General features: G+C 45.7%; 1 protein-coding gene across 1 annotated transcript; it reads right to left on the reverse strand.

Moving 5' to 3' along the window:
• Positions 1-1918: 1918 nt before the first annotated feature.
• SAG (S-antigen visual arrestin) lies at positions 1919-18534 on the reverse strand. The gene is made up of 16 exons (XM_018083168.2): positions 18432-18534; positions 17092-17259; positions 16490-16550; positions 16358-16402; positions 15900-16093; positions 15103-15162; positions 13953-14020; positions 13625-13760; positions 13182-13266; positions 11879-11951; positions 10672-10809; positions 10309-10386; positions 9396-9419; positions 8911-8975; positions 3601-3610; positions 1919-2955 (listed from the first exon to the last, which is right to left on the reverse strand). Exons 2-16 carry the CDS (start codon positions 17158-17160, stop codon positions 2862-2864), a joined length of 1200 nt encoding a protein of 399 aa, XP_017938657.1. The 5' UTR covers positions 17161-17259; positions 18432-18534; the 3' UTR covers positions 1919-2861.
• Between the last annotated feature and the right edge of the window lie 116 nt (positions 18535-18650).

Consider the following 18650-nt stretch of genomic DNA (forward strand, 5'->3'; position numbering starts at 1 on the left):
TCCAGGGACGGTGACTCCACCACCTCCCCGGACAGCCCCTTCCAAAGCACTGCCCTTGTTCCCAGGATTTAACAAGTCCTGGGGGTACACCCTCCTCCCCAGGCTCGACCTGCCGAGCCGACACCCTGCCCAGAAGGCACTTTGGGGGCAGCGGCACCCCCTCGGTTCCCCACGGGCCCCGTGTTCCAGCCGGGATCTCATGGAATTGCACGTGGGGAAGGCACATGGCACCAAACCCGTCCCCTGCCGTGTTTGATACGAGCTGTGTTCAAACACGGCGGTTCCAGGGATGCCACGGCTCCCAGAGCTCATCCCGCTCCTGGAGCTGGCAGGCTCCCTACAAACGGAGTCAAGAAACTGGATTGCTCCCCCAGCTGTGCAAAGGAGTAGCAGGTCCGACTCGGCAGAAGATCAACGTAACACCACAACCAGAAGAAAGGGAAGATAAAAGGAAAACAGTTCCACCTAGAGACCTTTTTCTGACAGAAGTCAGCATCTGCTGGCTGAAGGGCAGGAGAACAGAAGTCCAGCTTGTCCCGCAGGACAGGGAGCTGCAGAAACCAGCCCTCGTTGCTCTCTGAGCAAACGTCCAGCATGAGCTAGACAGTGTCAGAAAGTGCTTTCCCGAGCCCAGGCAAAAGAACAGATTTAATAATCATTTTGACTCCACCCCATTGCACAGCAGAGTGCACTGTGATTTTGTCACACTTAGCTTACAGAAGTCACCACCACAGCTGAATTTGAGATAAAAGTCAGGTAGTGACAGAGGCCCCTCACAAGGCTGACATATAAGAAGAAAAAAAAAAAGAAAAAGAAAGAAAATTAATCAGATCTCTGAGTTTGCTAGTCCTGTACTTACAGGTCCAGTAGCCAGGAACACTGAAGGAATCACTTCTGTGGAGGAAGCTGTGGTTTGAAGCAAAACTGGAAGACTGTTCCCCCTCCTTCTCTTAGCATCTCCAAAGGATTTTCTGAACACCAGCTCTCTGAGACCACCATATTCACAACCAGCAATTTGTTCAACCTTACTGTGTCTTCTGTGTGATCTTTTTGAGCCACCAAGAAATCAGTAATAAAAATATCAGGGAAAAGCCTCCCCATACATCCAGGTGCAAATGCCTGACCGTCCCCCAAACCCAAAGCTGAAATCACACCAAAATCATACTGACCACAAACACCTGAAATGGCCCCAGGTTTCTTTAGCAGCAAAGCACTCAATGCTCAGAAAGAGCAGAGCAAACCATTGCCTCCTGCAATTGCAGCTACTGTGAGACAGCTGTGATAACAGACACACGGGGGGACAGGTGTCTCAGGAACCCTGACCTCAGCCAGGGACAGGGGGATCGGGGAGAGCATGGATGGAACCCTGAGGACAGCCGCGGTCTTCGTTCACTGCTTCCAGCAAGAGCAGCTTACAAAAGCAAAACAGGAGAGGGCTTTACTTTTAACCCCAACTCTTTGTGCTGGAGGCCCCATGTAAAGATGTTTGGTTAAAGCCTTTGGACCTCCTGTAAAAGTTGGGCTTGTAGCCACGATGATGTCGGTAACAAAAGACAAACCAGCCCCTGCTCAGAAAACACGGCCTGTATATAGAATGATTCTGCAGAAATGCATCTCAAAAAGGTCTCCCTCATTTTCCTCTCTGTTACAAGCACATCGGTAACTAAGATATAAGAGTGATGCTCTTAATGCCATTTTCTGGCACATAGGGTGGGAAAGATAAGTTTATATTAATAAATTCAGGCCCTGCATGCAGACTTTTCAGGAGAATTTAAACCCGGGACACTGAAAAGCAGATTTAAAGCAAAAATGAGAAAAAGAAAACACCAGTTGTTTTACATGCAAAATGTAATTAGCTGATGCAACTCACTTCAGCTAAAACCTAAGTGAGATTCAGGAAGGGATCAGACATTTACATAAATAATGTGAATATCCAGATCAACAACAGAGAACAGTTTGCAGAATACAGTCTCATTTCTTAGAGCATAAACCAACCTCTGGCAGATGCATTTTGGAAAAGGCTCCTCAGGGAAGGCTGCCTCATAATTTCCTCCTTAATTTTCCTGCACCCTCTTTTGAAGCAGCGTTGCCTGCAGGAAACTCTATTAAATACAGGATCAGCCTGGACTGGCAGTTCTCTCTTTGGGGTTGCATACAGGGAGCTTTGTTAAGGAATTCCTGGACAGTGCACATTATCTCATCTTTCACAATGTGGTTGGACAGCATAATGCTAGAAAGCAAATACTGTGTATCAGCCTTATATCTGCTGAGGGAGATGACTTGCAGAACATTTAATGGTACAGAAAGGGGTTGTTATCCACACGGGGACAGTCCAAGCACTGAAATCATGCACTGGATGAATGTGGTAAAGCATAAACACAAAAGCAACCAAAAGGAAATAAAATCAGTTTTGTATAGTCTGCTGAGAAACTTCAGTGAATCACTCAGGGCTGCAAGCCAGCCTTCCAGGCTGGGATTTGGGTCACTGGCACTGCAAAGTCACAGATCCTGACACCGAGGAAGTCCAGGCAGGCTGCACAAACCCTCATTTAACTCTCGCCACTGCTGAAAGCAACCAACCTTTTTATTAGGCAGCCCTGAAAGCAGAAGTCATGACATGGCAGCCTCCCCGTCCCCCTCTGGTAGCTCGAGTAAGCACCAGGGGCTGTGTTTGCCACATTCTCCCAGAGGTGAAGCTTGTAATAAGCAGTAGAGATCCATGATGCTGTGTCCACTGATCTCAGGGCTGATCCCTGCATGACCACGTGTGCATTGAAAACAGGCAGTTTACTAGAAACTCAGGTCCTAAATTCCTAATTGAAGTCTGACTACGCAGCTCCTCTGGCAGCTTGTTCTTTTAGTCACTCATCAGCTGAGGGCGAATTCTTGTCCTCTTCATCAGGTGTATTTTTTAGCTGCTGACGAGCAAACTCCTCAAATACCAGCTCTGCTTCACTGCAATGGCAGAAACACAGGTGTTTGAAAATGATGTCAGCCATGTTTTGTACCAGCAGACTACAAGCAACAGATAGGAGGGAGAAGAGAGGCCTGGAGCAGCCTGGTAATGTTTCCTTTGACTTCCAGGGGATTTGGATCACATCCCCACAGGCACCATCTTCACTGGTGCTATTCTAGCTAGCAGGAAAAGCAGTTGATTGAGCAAGTCAGGACACAAACTGAGGAGGTTATTATGGGTACTGACTCATGTCCATTCCAGCTACATATTTATCAGCTATCTGAACAGCCTGCAGCCTGAAAGGGGCTTTGTCCAGGAATAAAATGTGCAACCTTTCATCCTTATTCCCTCTGTACTAAAATAGAGGCACATGGTCAAATCTATTAAGTTCCTGAGACTTTGAGCTACAGAACATCAGGTGAGCACGAACATACCCCTCCCTCAACTGTGAGGTAAAACATGTCCTCTTAATCAAATTTCACATGGTCAGCCCTTGCTGGTTAAATGAGAGCAGCCATTTGTCAGGCCACAGTAACTTGCTCACTTTGGATTTTAAGCTGGGGATTTTTGGACAATTTTGAGAAGTTTTCAAAAGAGTCAAAGCACAAGTGCAGCCAGAATGTGAAATACTAAAAGAAACTTACCCATCCTTCCCTGCAGTCACCCACATGCAGCAAGGGAGGAAAAAAAGACATGCCAGGTAGTTAGAACAGGAGATGCTGAAACATTTGCAAAATGTTTAATGCAAAGATGTATAGACTGACAAGTCAAAGCAGTGACAAGCAGTAGGATTTGCAGCAGTATAAGGAGAATTCCAGAAAGTCTCAAAATGTGCATACATGCACCTGATGAAGCAAAACTTGATCTCCCAAATGGAAAAGCACTCCAGCAACATTGTCCAAGCCATCAGAAGGGCTGAGAAACCAAGACAGATTCTCCCATCTATGCTTGCTTGTGGTCACAGCTGGGGGAGACATCTGGGCACACACTTGGACTCCAAGCTGACAGGGCCTGTGTGACATGGTGTCAGCTTTAACTGCTCTGTCACTGTGACTGAAGGACTCAGCTGAAGAGAAGACATGCTCTTGTTCAATAAACATGAGGGGACTAAAATCAGAGGTCAGAGTAAAGAAAGGCCTTGTGGTCTCTCATTAGATAGGTTATGCCCTTGAGGCAACACTCCTGATTTCATCTTTCCCTAAAAATAGCCCCAAGACCTTTGGCATTTGTGTTTCTTTAATGGGATCTTTGCTAACCACACTAACAAATGCTGCTTGCTAGCAGGATTCCCTGGAAGCTGTTTCAGCACAGTCTAAAATAAGCAGAACAGACTGTATTTGCAGGGATTTTTTTGTTCTCACAGTTACTTTATCTTTAGCAAGTTGCAGTCACTTCAGTGGCTTACTTGTCCTGGGTTTGAGTCAGGGAGCAAAGCCCACCTCGTTCTACAGAAGTCACTGGGGATCTGGGATGCCTCAGCAACTGGAGAACTCATTACCTGGAGAATTCTCATCCACAGCACACACTGAAATCAAGAGTGAGTGGTGACAAGCACTGCTGGAAAAGTCAGCATCAAAAGTGTGCCAAATGGGGCTGCTCTAGCCAAAATGCCTCAGAATGCCTCAAAGGATGGATCATGCAAAGACAGTCCTGATGGTATCTATCCAGACACAGATGGTTTCCTCTACTCCCAGAAGCCAAGATGAAGTCTGGAAAGTCTCAGGCCATGTATGCTTGATTGCAATGGAGTTAAAGTAAAACTTTTAGAACTTCTAAAATTTCCAACACATCATTCACATTTCATTTTTCCTCCAATTTTTATTTGTTAAAGAGTCTGCTCTCTGAGGTACACTCATTGCTATGGGAACAGTGGTGTCAGTGATGTGGGTGAAGCTGAGCGAGATCCCACCAATGTAATTTGAAACCAGTTTTGCAAAATCGACTGAAGGGGAAAATAGGTTTTGTTTCACTTGGGTACATACTTTACTGTGAAATAAATGATTACTGAATCAATACATAGTGTGGCAGCAGAGCAATGCTTATTATATAGCTCAGAAGGCTCAAGTTTGCATTCAAAGATGCACTGCTTCACCCTCAGGCTGTGGCACTGCCTCCCACATGCCACACTGGCACCCTTGCAAGAGGCCTGCTCCAGAGTCCTCTTTCTGTCCAGTGCCTTATTTAATACTATAAAATTGAAAAATTCCCAGAAAATGGGTAGACTTTTGCTTTTTTTAATTAACATTCCAGCAATTGTTTTGAGGGTTGGGATGGGAGGGGGACTGATGTGGCTGCAGAAATGCCATCATCCTCTCTGCAGGGTTTTCTGTGAGCTTTCATTATGCAGCCACAGAAATGATTCCATGTAGTTAAAGTTGTGGCATACGGTAATTTTCATTATAAGCTTGCTTAACCTCTCTTAACTTTATGGGAGAGGGAAAAAAAAAAGGTAGCTTCTGTTATTTTTCAAGGCATTCAAGTGCTTTAAAAATTCGCTATTTTCTGGAAGTCACAACACCAATACAGGGAAGGTATTGCTTTACTATTAGAGGGACAAAGCATTTTTGGGTTTCCTGAAAGCAGCCCTTTCGTGCAAGTTTAACCAGGGAGCAGATAAACGACTCTTTGTTGAACAACAGCCAAAACAAAGACCAGGGTCTAAGACATAAGCCCACAAAATGTAAAACATCAGGAGATGGGCAGGAAAACCCCAGACCAAAGAGCTCACGCTGAGACCACAGCCTTGAGGAAAACCCAGCAGGAGCTTCTGGGCTAACTGCTGACCAGGAAAGGTCTTGGAAGCATGAAGGGACACAGCCCAGTTTGAGTCTATCTTCAAAAGAAATAGATCCCTACACATTTTTTGTCAGCAGGCAGAAAAGACAGACTTGCCAGTGTGACAGGAGCTGCTTCGCCTAAAAATAACCCCCCAGGGACCACATGGGTCTAAACCCAGTCAAAAACCCAGCACAGATAAAACATGCAAATCCCAGACTCCCAGGGGTCCGAGAGAAGGAAGCTGTAAATAAGCACAGGAAAGGGAAGGTGGCAAGCCTCTCCTTTTCTGTCTCCTCTGGGCACAGGGAAGAAGGACCAAGCAATCTGCAATAGCCATGCACTGGGACAGACCTGCTTTTCCCTGAGGAATGAAGGCTCCAGAGCTCTCATGGACAGCTAGACAGGGCAGAGCAATCTGCCGTGGAATAAAACACATGGCACTTGGTCACACTCACCCCGCTTGGCCCTAAAAAAATTAAACCATGTGCTTGGGAAGCTTGTGTTTCTGAAGTTCTCTACTCTCAAGTCACCTCTGCATGATTACAGGCATTATGTTTAACTTCTGCCATAAATCACCTTGGCTGGAGAAAAGGATATTCCCCCCCTGCAAGGAATAAATCGTAATATGTGGCGGTTTTTAGTCCCACTTCAGCTTTGACTCTCTAAGTTGGTTCCTTTGACTCTTTTCTCCCAGCTGTGCCTTCAGACAAAGTCAAGTGCAGCAGGGAGGTGCAAGAGGCAAACTGGTTCCTACTGACTCATCAGTACAAACAAAAGGGAAGGGAAAGAGAAGATGAGGAGTGATCTCGAAATTCCCTAGGCATGCACCCCTGCCTACATCCACTGCACAGGCTGCTGAATGAGCCAACAAAGAAAAGTTCCATCTTTTGGGACCTTTGAGAGTCTAAACACTGTTTGTTGAAGCTCCATCTCTGCAATTAAGTCTTGATTTGCTTGATTCCAAATTAGATGGTGTTTTACTAATGAAACACATTGTATTTCTCAGGGCTCATGAGCTAAAGTGGTAGAATAAAAAATTAAAAAGCCTGAACTCACAGTTGGGAAAAGTGATTAGGCACAGTGCATGGAAAACTACCAGCAATAAAGCTGGAAAGGATTTGACTTTACCAGCTTCATCTGGGAGGCTATTTTATTCACTGCAATAAGCTCAGACCCCACATTCCAGCACAATTTTCAAGTCAGCTATGCAGGATTCAGAGGAGTTTTCTGTTGTGTTAAAGTGTCTTTTTTTAAGAGAAACCATTTATTTCCCGAGGTAACCATTTGCAGGGCTTTCCCAGGGGATAGCTCCTGAAACTGCCTGCCTTTTCCTTCAGTTTATAAGGAAGCTGCAGTTTCCATGTGTACAGAATGCATGGACCATGGCTGTCTTCTGACAGCAAGCCCCTGCAAGACTTTGATGTAGCAAACAATACATGGGCCGTGCCCCTGGTAAGAGGATGTGCTGGGGGAAGTGATCTGAGAAATATTAGAGTTCTCCATTTCCCCTCCAAAGTCTTCTGCCCACATCCTTTTGAGTGTCCTTTATAAAGGAATACATCAGCCCTCCTTTGAATTGATCTTAGAAGGGAAAACTGCCCGATTTCCATTTTTCCTCATACTACAAATGCTTTTCCCAGAATTATAAAGTAATAAAAAGGGGATTGTGGCATTGTTAACACCAAAAAAAACTCATGCAAAAATATTCTCACCGTTTTAAAAATGTAAAATTCTTTACAGTTGCCTATGCCTTTGGATGAGCCTCGTTAGAAGTTTTCAAGCTTCCCCTGGTGTCCATGAAAGCTCTGGATTTTGCATCCTGAGCTGCCCACAGGCCCTCACCAGCCACTGCTCCTGGGGCCACCAGTGCCATCCCAGCCCCTCACCATGCTCTGTCTGTGCTCAGGGGCTGTGCTGGCACAGCTCACAGCAGGGGCTTTCCCAGTGAAAATGAGAGTTTCCTGGAGTGCAATAAAACCTACCTTTGCCCACTCTAGCACATCCATAATTAGCAAATTATGGATTCCCAGAGCATAGAGTGGATCACCAGCATCTCTGCTTATTGCTTACACTTGATTCCTGCAACAATTTCACAGCAAGGACTCAATGTTTCTAATGCTGCTGGTACAGAACAGAGCATCTATCTCAGGGTAACTCTTCTCACAGGTTCTGCCACCACCTTCCTGTGGTCACATTCTTAGAAACAGCAGCTTTAGGTACATTTGGGTCCAAAGAGAAAAAAAAGGAAAGAAAAAGCAACACAGAAGCAGCCATGGGGTTTTTGTTTGAAGCCCCCCAGCTCTGTCCAAACACAGGGGCAGGCCAAGATGGTTCATCTGTAACAGCCCCAGCACAGAAAGGCTGCTGTGTTTGTGTTCAGGAGCTGCTTCAGAGCTGGACAGGAGCCTCTGATTTCGTGTGACTACCTTGTCTCTGGTGTTCACCACTGGAGAACAGAGCCAGCCAGAGCCTGAGGAAGTGGGAGGAGAACACAGATGCTCCTGACAGCCTGTGGTTTTGGCATCTGATCCCAAGCCTCAAGATGCCTGGAGAAGGCTTACTCCTTACACTGCTCCAGAGTTCCCACACTTCCCTGCACAGATCTGATGCTGAGGAGACATTCCTCTTGGCTAATCACTGAACATAAAGGCCACATCATAAATACCATGGCCAATGCCACATCAGGATAACAGGGTCTCCAAAATCATCAATAGTTTTACCACCTCTTAACTTTGCTTAAAAGCATTTTGCTTTTTACAATGCTCACGTGTGTTAGGTATTTTCCGATGGTTTTTTTTTCTTATCCTGGAATGTGGCTGGGAATTGCTGACAGCTTCATTTGGGACATTGTACTCTGCAGTCATGAGATTTAACTGTGCAGTGCTTCCTCAAGCCCCTGTCCTTTGAGCTGTGATTCCACAGATGAAAGATGAAAAGGTAACATGACTCGTTTCCATTTTCTCCCATCTTAGCATCCCTCCTGCCTGTTATTTTGTGCCTTGAGGATGATATATATATATATACACACACACACATACACACACATAGAGCAGCTCCACATTGGAGCCCTGTGGGCTCTAAAGGCTTCCTGAAGCACAAATCCCTCTAAGCCTTACCCTGGTGAGATCTAACTGGAGTCTGTTAAGGAACAAAGGCAAAACTCAAGTGTCACTGACCTGCTGGGCTCCTCTCCTCAGGTTTGGGGTGCATGAGACGGAATGGCAGCTCTGTGCCCACTTCACTTGGGGGAGAAGAGAGACTGCATCAGACCCACAGCTCCATTCATGCCTGGTCCAGACCTCTTCCCAGTTCAGGCCAGCCCGAGCCCCCAGCTCCACCTTCACCCATTCTTTCATATTTTCTAATCATAATTTTCCTCTCAAAGAGGAGTTAAACTCCAGTTTCTCCACAAATATCTCAGGCATATCCATGTTCATGAACTGGGTTTATTATTATGTGCTGAGTGTATTTGCATGGACATAAAATCAGAGATATCTTTGTAACTGCTTCATTTTCACAGCTGAATGCACAAACTTCTTGCTCCTATCAGCTTAAGGGATAGTTATTTTTTTTAGGGAGGTGGGAATGGCAATAGGAAAGAGGGTAAAAAGATGAATTAACAACTAGGACTGCATGGTCTGAAAAGGAAGATGATGTTTACCTGGAGGTGAGGTCTCCCAGCATGCTACAAAAGAAAACAAGGAGAAAAACAAAGAATATTTAATGCCTTTCCATTCTGGTGCTCTACCAAATGCTGGTTTATTGTAGACTATGGAAATCACTGTCCTCATATACTGTTCTCTGCTTGCCACAAAGCATAAAATCCAAATAAACCTGCTTTTAAAAAAATAATCTTCATTTTTCATGTCATTCCCACAGAGAAAGAGCCTAAGTTTTTGAACTCCTGACCAAGTGTTGGGCATGGCCCCTTTTCCAAGAGCCAAAGGAGCAATTGGAGGTCCACAGAAGGCAGCAGGCATTTTATCGGGCTTTGGACAAATCACTGATTCATTTTTATGCTAGAAAGAAGGACAGATGAATGAAATACAAATGTAAACAGTGGCTAACATCAACTGAGAGTTATTATCCTTGTCCTCTTTTGCACTATATCCTGGAACTAGCTCAGGTTGATAACATCAGCTTTTCCCAGAAAGTTGGCTTAGTACAGAACCTGAGCTACATTATTTATGACTTTCAGGCAGATGTTTTCACCTTCTGGTCTGAAAGAACAATGCCAACATAAAGGCTCACACAAAGTTTCACTTAAGTTCTCACAAAACAGGTTATGGCTTTGAAACAAAATGTTGCAATGCAAACCAGAGGTTCCTGCTTGAGCCATACAGTCATGTGGTGTCTACAGATGGCAATCCAAACCCTCTGGTTCAGGTCAAGTTCTTTGGACAGGCCAAGATTGATTTCCAGGAAATTTAGGCTTTAGGAGGAGCCTCACGTCCTACAACATGTGCCCTTTCTCTTGGGGTGGACTGTCCTGCTCCCTCCCCACCCTCACTGATGGACACACACTCCCCTCTCTTAACTCTAGGTAGGTACAGCAGAAAGGGTGTCACACTTACCCTGGAACAGTGAGCTTCACTTTGACCTTGTAGGAAACCAGGATCCCCATCACTGTCTTGTCTATTCCATCCTTAATGCTGCCAGAGAAAACAGCAGTGTGAGGTGGCACAGCAACATGGCACAACACACACCTGGAGCAAGAACTAGGGGAACATCCTGAACGTGGTGGAGCAGACAAGCCTCAGGGACAGGCACCAGCTCTGCAGAGCTGTGACCACATACCCTGAGTGAGTGTGACAGGGTCAGTAGTGCTGCTCACACCTGGACACACAGTTACAAAGTCCTGACAGAAGGGTCTCCTCCATCCTCCCCTCTGCTTTATAACTCACCCACTGCCTGGGACCATTTAAAACTCCACTCACATAGTGCTAGAAGCCAAGTTGGTGTCCTCATCCTTTAGTTTTCCATCCAGAGCTATCTCCCGCGTCTCCCGGTTATTTGCAAGCAAGGGCAAAAGTGTCAGTGTCTTGGTCAGGCTGCTGTTGGGCTGCACCTTTTCCCTGAAAATAATAAGGGAAATGATACACTCTGATTTGTGTTACATACCCAACCAAGAGAACTGCAAAACAGAAATTACAAAGCTCCCCAAAAGGAGAGGAATTTAGCCCAATTTAGTTGCCTGCAATGCATATGTCTGCATCTCATCTAGTCAGTAAAATTCCCTTTATAATCAGCAAAGAAGAACAGGCACTTACAGGAAATGCTTAATTTCACATTAAGGCAGAAGAGTAGGTCAAAACTATAGAATCGTACATGAGTTTAGCTTGGAAAAGACCTTTAAGATCATGGAGTCCAACTGTTAACCCAGCACTGCCATGGCCACCACCAAACCATGTCCCCAAGTGCCACATCCATTTTTCCTAATATCCCATCTACACCTCCCCTGGCACAACTTGAGGCCATTTCCTCTATGCTGCAGACCTCCAAATTTGGACAAAATGAATCCTAGCTAAGACCAATACTCAATGGAAAACATGTCCCTAAGTTACAGAGCAAAACACCAGACAAGTGTAAAGTATCTGGGTATGCCCAACCCTCCTCACAAAGTGAAGTTCAGTGCTGCCCTGCCAGGGCAGTGAAAAAAAGCAAGTGGTTCTCCATAATGCCAACAGGCTCCAGGTTTTCATGGACTTTCTCAGGCCAAAAAGAACCAAATGAAATGGTGTGGAAAAGACTGGCCTCAAGCTAGAGTATCCATGTCAAGCTGGAGTATCCATGCCTGCCACTCAAAGAGCAGCACCTTTCAGAAAAGTGCTGCACCTCTATTTAAAGATTTCCAGCAACGGGGAGCCTTCCACAGCCCCTGTTAAGCTTGTCTAGTAAGCAATTACTCTTCAAACCTCTTCTGCAACCTCCCCATTCCCTGAAACATTGTGCAGGGTCCCTGCTGGCTCTCTGAAAAAGAGACCAGCTGCATCTGTAGAGCATGGATGTGGCACACACGTGAGGGAAGAGAGGAGAGAGCACTGCAACGACAGGCTGTAATTAGGAGAACCCCCCATTACTCACAAGGAGGGTCATTAAAAGGGTGCAAAGGAGCAGGAAGGGAGAAGCAGAGCATTCACTCACTGTGCTTCCTCAGCAGCCACCACTTTGGTATAGCAGTCACTGGAGTACAGCACCACATTGGCAACCTGCTCCACTGAGGGAGGAAGGAGAAAGTGAACATCAGTCATGTGTGTGCACCAGAAGCAACACAGTTGCCCCTGCCCTGAGTCTCAGGAATGGGAAACATGACAAGGACAGCAGGAAAAGCCATCCATCTGGAGCCTGAAAGGACCACCAGGTCTGACAGCCTGACCTGGACAGAGACCAACAGCACACCAAGGCCAGGGCCTATCTCCCATGAAAGGCACCCGCCTTGATTTGGAGACAACAGAAACTCAATTACCCATGGTTTCCCTTGGGAGCCTTCTCTTTCCATTATAAAGACCTACCTCTTCCTTCTCTAACCATGTCTGCTTTTATCTCTGGTCCTGGTATCTCTTGTGTGCCTACAGCACGTGCATTTGCATTCAGGAGACACCATCATCACACAGACTGCAGTCAAGAGCCTGTGATAACAAGTGGCTTATATTCTGCAGTCTAACAGAAAACCCCCCAAGGTAATTCTGACTGAAACACTGATGAGGAGAGAATCTGGGGACCAACAAGGTCTTTTAAAGCCTAATAGAAGCATATCAGACTAAAAATATTTGGGAATCGCCAAACAGTGCATCCAAGATGGGCACTGGAATGGCTTTTTCTGCTGTAGAGTTTTGTAGGAACCTCAGCCATTTTGTTCCTTCCCTGCCTTCTGTTCTCTTTCTCATCTCTTGTCTCTCAGACCATCTTCCTCAGCTCTGCAGCTTGTGGCATGAGAACATGTAGTGCCACAAATATAACACAGGCACAGTGCTGAGCTCAGCCCCTGCCCTCAGCTCCTCAGGAATCACAGCATCGCTGGCAGAGGAGCTGTTCCTCTCATTGCCTTGTTTCTGGAACACCAGGCAGAGCTGTATGGGAGTGAGGCACATTCACAGTTAGCAGGAGCATCACAGTGACAGGGAGTCCTTCCCACTGCCCTTCCCAAAAAGGGGTGGATTTTCCCCCACAGCACCTGCCTTGCTTGCCCACTGCAGGTGCCAGACCCTCTCTCTTTACTAGATGGAACAATCTGGTGCCTCAAATTAAGACTTAGAACTAACCACAAGAGTCAGGAAAAAAGCTGCAATGTTTCACTTGATGAACAGCAAAGGAACAGCAACAGACAGGGTGGAGGGACAAATTCTGTACTCCCTAATCACTTTCTTAAACTGTTGCAAGCACTAAATTTTGGCTCTCTTTCAGTCCTATTCCGCTCAAAGAATCCTAAGCAACAGTCAAAACATACCCTGGACTTTGATCTTCTTCACTGTTTTCTCCGTGCTGTTATTGATGGTGACAGTGACTGGAATGGGCTCGCCATGGTAGTACACCTGGAAGGAATTTGATGCTCAGAAATCCAGCCAGGACACTTCTCCCAAGCCCTAATTCCCTCTAGTTCCCCCAGATTACATCTCACAGAAGCTGAATAAGGGAAGATGACCCTTCCCAATGATTCATGACCCTTCTTTCAATGACTTCTTTAGCCTCAAATGTGTCTGGTAACAGGGTTTCAGCCTCCCCTAACAGCAGCTGCTGACAGGAATTACATTCCCTATAGCCCTTGAGTGGTGGGACAAGTCAGTCTGAGCTGAGACAGCAACACATGAAGTAGCTGCTTTGGGCAGCAAAATGCACACTGGTCTGCCAATCCTGGGCTGTCCACAGCCCCGGAGCAAGTGTCTCCCTCACCTCTTTGCTGAGGCAAGCTTTCAGCTGGAGGGGCTTGCTGGACATGAAGAACTGCCAGGTGGTCTCTGCACAGGGCTGGGGTCCCGGCTCCTCTGGAGCGTACTGCACCTTGCGGATCAGCAGACGAGCAGAGTTCCTGGGAAGCAGCAGAGGACAACGTGGTGGTACCTTGTGCTTGGCAGAGGCAGGAGTTCTGCACTCACACGTGTTTACCCCCAAGAAGTCCACTGACAAGTGGGGCACAGCTGAACAAGCAACCGAGGGGCATCGCTGGAGCACCCACCCCCTTTAAGGGCAAAGCTGAAGACAGACACATACATTCTGTTACCTCTTATGAATTCTCTCTTCCACATTCTCTGTTGAGAAAGCTTTTACCTCAAAGTCCACCCCACAGGTCTGCCAGAGAGAGAGAGGACAGCTGTGAGATGAGGGTCAGAAGCCAGGAGCATCTGCACATGCTTCAACATCTTTCTGCCCACCAGAAATCGGCAGATTCCTGCCAGCTGCAAATTCTTCTGCCCTCCTACCACTGTAAGAGATCCCTGCCAACCCAGGTGGCAGAATCTACCTGTTCCATGATGCTTCTGGTAAATGAGGCCTAATTCCCAGCCTCCTGAAAGGCTTTCTGTGAGAGTAGTGCTGTAGAGGTCACAGCATAAGACTGATCAGTGTGCAGGGCTCTCCAGCCCACCTTGGATTTCTGAACTGAATTTCTGAATTGGCTTTGTGATGCCAATACCTTCTTTCCCAGTATCTAAGGACTGGGAGTGATCAGGCCCAGCTGACCTTTGCTTTAACAGGTTTATAGTATCATGAGACATCTGCGTGAGTCCCAAGTAACTCTCTCAGAGAAATTTTTGCTAGAATATCATTCCCTGACATAAAACACAGCTTATCCTTGTTGCACTGGATTCTGCACTTTGCCTGTTCTGCTGTTCAGAGAAGCATCCAGTGAAGTATAAAAAGAATATTTTAAATGGTATCAGAAACCTTGCAGAACATCTCATTATTTAATGACTTTTACTCCAGGGCTTTGGTTTGTTTACACACATGCACAAACCAGCCCTTTTCTGCATTTAATTCAGAGCAGGTCTTAACATGTATTATTTATAGCAATATATATTAATTTATTTTAGGCACTCTGTCTCCTTTCCTTTCATGTAGCCTCACAGCTACAACCATTTTATGTGCAACCAACCAACAAATCACATGGTAATCTTAAGGAAGCTACAGCATTGCACATTTTTGTAGTCTTGCTGCTATTTGTCTGGATTCCCTTTCTTATTTTGAGGACTTCGATTCCAACTCTGTGACATACACTTGTAGCCCTTAAGTCAGGTTCTTGACATTTGTGGCACAGCACAGTAAAATCCAGCATCACCTTCTCCTACTCTCAAGCTGGACAAATATATTCATGTGACTTTTTTCCATCTGACTTTCCCCAGCCATGATAAGCAGAAGTGTCCCATTGGTCTCACCTTATCAACATCACGAGGTGCAGGTTGCAGACAGACTGAGCAAGGCAGGTAATCTGGAAACTGTGGGAGGAAGAAGAGAAAATACCCCAAAGCAATATTACACAGATATTCTAGGTAATTTATTCCTCACAAAAGCAATTCCGTAGACAAGGGGTCAATCCCTGTCATGCAGTAACCCTTTGGGATTCTGGCTGGTACACTTGCCTCGTGTGACAAGTCCCTCTCTTCCAAAAATACTTTAACAGTCAAGATAGGGGGGAAAAAAAGTAAAAAAAGCCTAGGCACAACCTGGATCCTCCCAGGGAATGCTGAGGCAGACATGTCACCGACAGTACTGGAAGCATATTCTGTCAGAATCAGTTTGGCAGGGAGCTGCTATTTGTTGACAGCATCTGCTAAAGAGCTTTTCATCTGCTTATTTGATCCATAGGGGTCTTAAAGCAAAAGGATTTGGTGCTGAGGCAATGCTATAAAGTATTCCAGCCCCTCAGGAATGGGAAGGCATAGGTATGTGGGGCTGTTGCTAGCACAAAGCCATTGCATATTCCCTTGCCATTTCAAAGAAAGCCCTTTCCCAGTGCAGTGATCATTGTGCAGTTAGGATCATCTTGCACTTTACTTCTTAGGACAGCAAGAAGAAAAAAAAAAACCACATTTTTACACCTCCTGTCATTCAAAACTGGAATTTGCAGAATGTGAATTCACTATTAATTCCCACTTTCGGTCCATCACTGGGCCTCAACAACCTGGTAAGAACAGACAAGGAGAAGAGTCAGAGGCTATTCTGAGATACTCACTGTAAAGAAAAAGGGATAAGCATTTTTCCCCAGCTTCTTTAGCAGAGATTCCTGCAAGTGGGTAAGAGGTTCTGGCTTGTCAGCAGGAGGGAACACTTGGAGCCTGGAGAAGAACAGGTCCCGTCGGAAGGTGAGGCCCATCACGTCGATGTCCTCCTGGCCGTACCGGAAAGCACAGGTGAGGGACACGTACACTGGGGACAAGCACAGCACAAGTCAGGCCTGCAGCAGGGTAACAGTGCAGCCAGGGTGGGACCTGGAATGCTCCTGCACTAGAGACCTGGAAACTCATCTCAACACTTGCATAACCCAGTGAGTATTCACACCACACGTAACAACTTACGTTATGTTGAGCAGGGAACCCATTTGTACCCCCAGAACAATAAAAAGGTTCTATCTCAGCATCTCACTTCACAAGATAACAATTTCTGAGACACACATTGCATAAAACCTCAAACCTTTTTTCCCCTTGATAAGAGCAGGATCCACCAATACAACGCCATCTGAAAGGAAGTTAAAAAACAACGATTAACAGAGGCTAATCAGGGCTGAGAGAGCAGGAAGGGCAGCACGTTTCCCTGTGGACTTACCCACAGGTTCCACGCTCCCAATGTTGTCAATGAAGTCCCGCTTTCCCAGGTAGATTGTCAGCTGTGGGGAGGAGATGACCATGGTTGAACTACAGAATGTTTGTGACTGTGTGTTGAGGGAAGGGGGACACACACGCATCAGAGAGATGTAAATCTTGCAGAGATCAGGACAATTCCATTTTAAATGGAGTAATTATTTAAATTACTGATTATCCACCTGGACTCACCAGGATTATCCACAACTGAAGACCTGATCTAGACCAACTCCCAAAAGCACAACACAAATACTTGTGCACGGGACCAAGAACTGTAGATTTAAAGATTTCTGGTGCCATCAGGTTGGAAAGATGTTTTAAACATCTACCAGCAGGAGTACAACCCAGGAGGGGGGTGAGGTGAGCTGCCTTCCTCTTGTATTATTATAACATTAGAAGTTTGCCTTAAGAATTGTTTACATCATCTCCTCAAACTTAGTGCTAATTATGGTTCATGGTTCTTCTTCAGGAAAAAATGAAGGCGACAGGAAAGAGTTTTCTATTTAGTCTCCAGTCTCACTACAGGTGAAACTCATACCTAAATAAACCCCTTCTTATGGTACTCACAGCTTTGTCACGGGTGCTTTTTTTGAAGATAACTTGTTTTTGTGGAGAACCAGCATTCTTCCCATCCATCCCTGGCTTTTGAGCCTCAGGGCAGCTGACAGTTAAAGATGGGGATGTGACTGTGGGTGAGTGAAGGTTTTCTACCCCAAAATGTCCTGGGAAAGATGCCTGGGGAAAACAGGTGGATGAGACAAAAGCAGAATCATACTTGGTGGGTAAAGCACTGTACTCCTACGTATAGTTTGCCATTTCAGAGCTCCACACATACCCAAATGTTGGCCAAGGCTCAGTCTAGGAGCTACAAAGGTGGTTTGTGTTGATAAGGAGTCAGACTGAACCCAAAATAAGAACACATCTGCCCTACTGCATTTTTCTCAACCCAATGCAACCCATCACGTGCAGGGTATCACTGAACTCAAACCAGAATGGACTTTAAGAAATAGAACAGTCCAGCTACCTGCCCAGACAGGTAACAGTTATAATCAGGGGTAGGGAACAGCTTCCACCCAGAGGACAACAACAGACAGAATAAAATTCTTCAGGAGGAGAAAAAAAGGCAGGGGGGAAGGGAAGGGGTGAAAAAAAAAAAAAAGAGAAGGGGAGGAAAAAACAGAAGAGAAAGGGGAGACCACAAGGGCACAAGAGATATCCAGAGTGAGAAGTCCAGAAAACCTAAGTGGTACAAAGCAGAGAGATTAGTTTTTCATTTTGTTATGTCATAAAATAGCATCCAGTTAATGATCAGACAGCAAATTCAAAAGAAGGTGGAGCTCTTCCCCAGTTAACAGAAGATTCAAGAAGGCTCTGGAAATCACCAATATGAGTTGGATTACAGGACTAGACACATTCACAGGGACAGGTTTTTGGCAGCCGTTGGACAGGGTGATTCAGGTGCAACCTTACCCCTGTAAGATGCTGAAGCTGAGGAGCAGCACCAGGAAAGGGCGATGCTGCACTGCCCTGTCCTTACACTTCTCCCCATCCCACCAGAGTGAGGAGTTAGGCACTGTTAGACACACCCCTGGCCTGCTGGTGTAGGACTGTCCTCACCATTTGCTCCCTTTCTATTTCCCTGCTTGCTTTCCCATTTTAAAACTGCTCCAAGAATGAAACAGTTTCTAGGGCCTATTTGCAGACAACAAACCATGAAAAAAAGGAAATAGTTTGCTTCTTGGAAAGCTGAAAAAAAAGTACGGCAGAGGTTATAAACAGACTGTACACATTTAAGAATTTCTATTTTATGAAGTAGGTTTTCCATGTCCAGACCAGTATATGTTGCTGACTAGATATGCTACTCATGCTGTACTTAAATAAACAAACAAGCAAATAACATTAAATACCTTGCTGTGTTCCCAATGACACAGGAGCTTCCACAGACAACGATGGGGACTCCTAAACTCCTAAGGAAAGATGACTTTTCCAGGCAGTCGTGTCCTGTTCTTCTTTGCCTCTACCAGAGGGAATCACTGACCTCTTCACAAACAAGGAAGACAATTTGTAGGGGATTTGAAAGCTCATCTCTAGTTGCGTCCATCCAGGATTTCAAGAATTAATCCCCC

This window comes from Manacus vitellinus, unplaced genomic scaffold (genome assembly GCF_001715985.3).
Source record: "Manacus vitellinus isolate BGI_N305 unplaced genomic scaffold, ASM171598v3 scaffold_60_pilon, whole genome shotgun sequence".
NCBI classification, from domain to species: domain Eukaryota; kingdom Metazoa; phylum Chordata; class Aves; order Passeriformes; family Pipridae; genus Manacus; species Manacus vitellinus.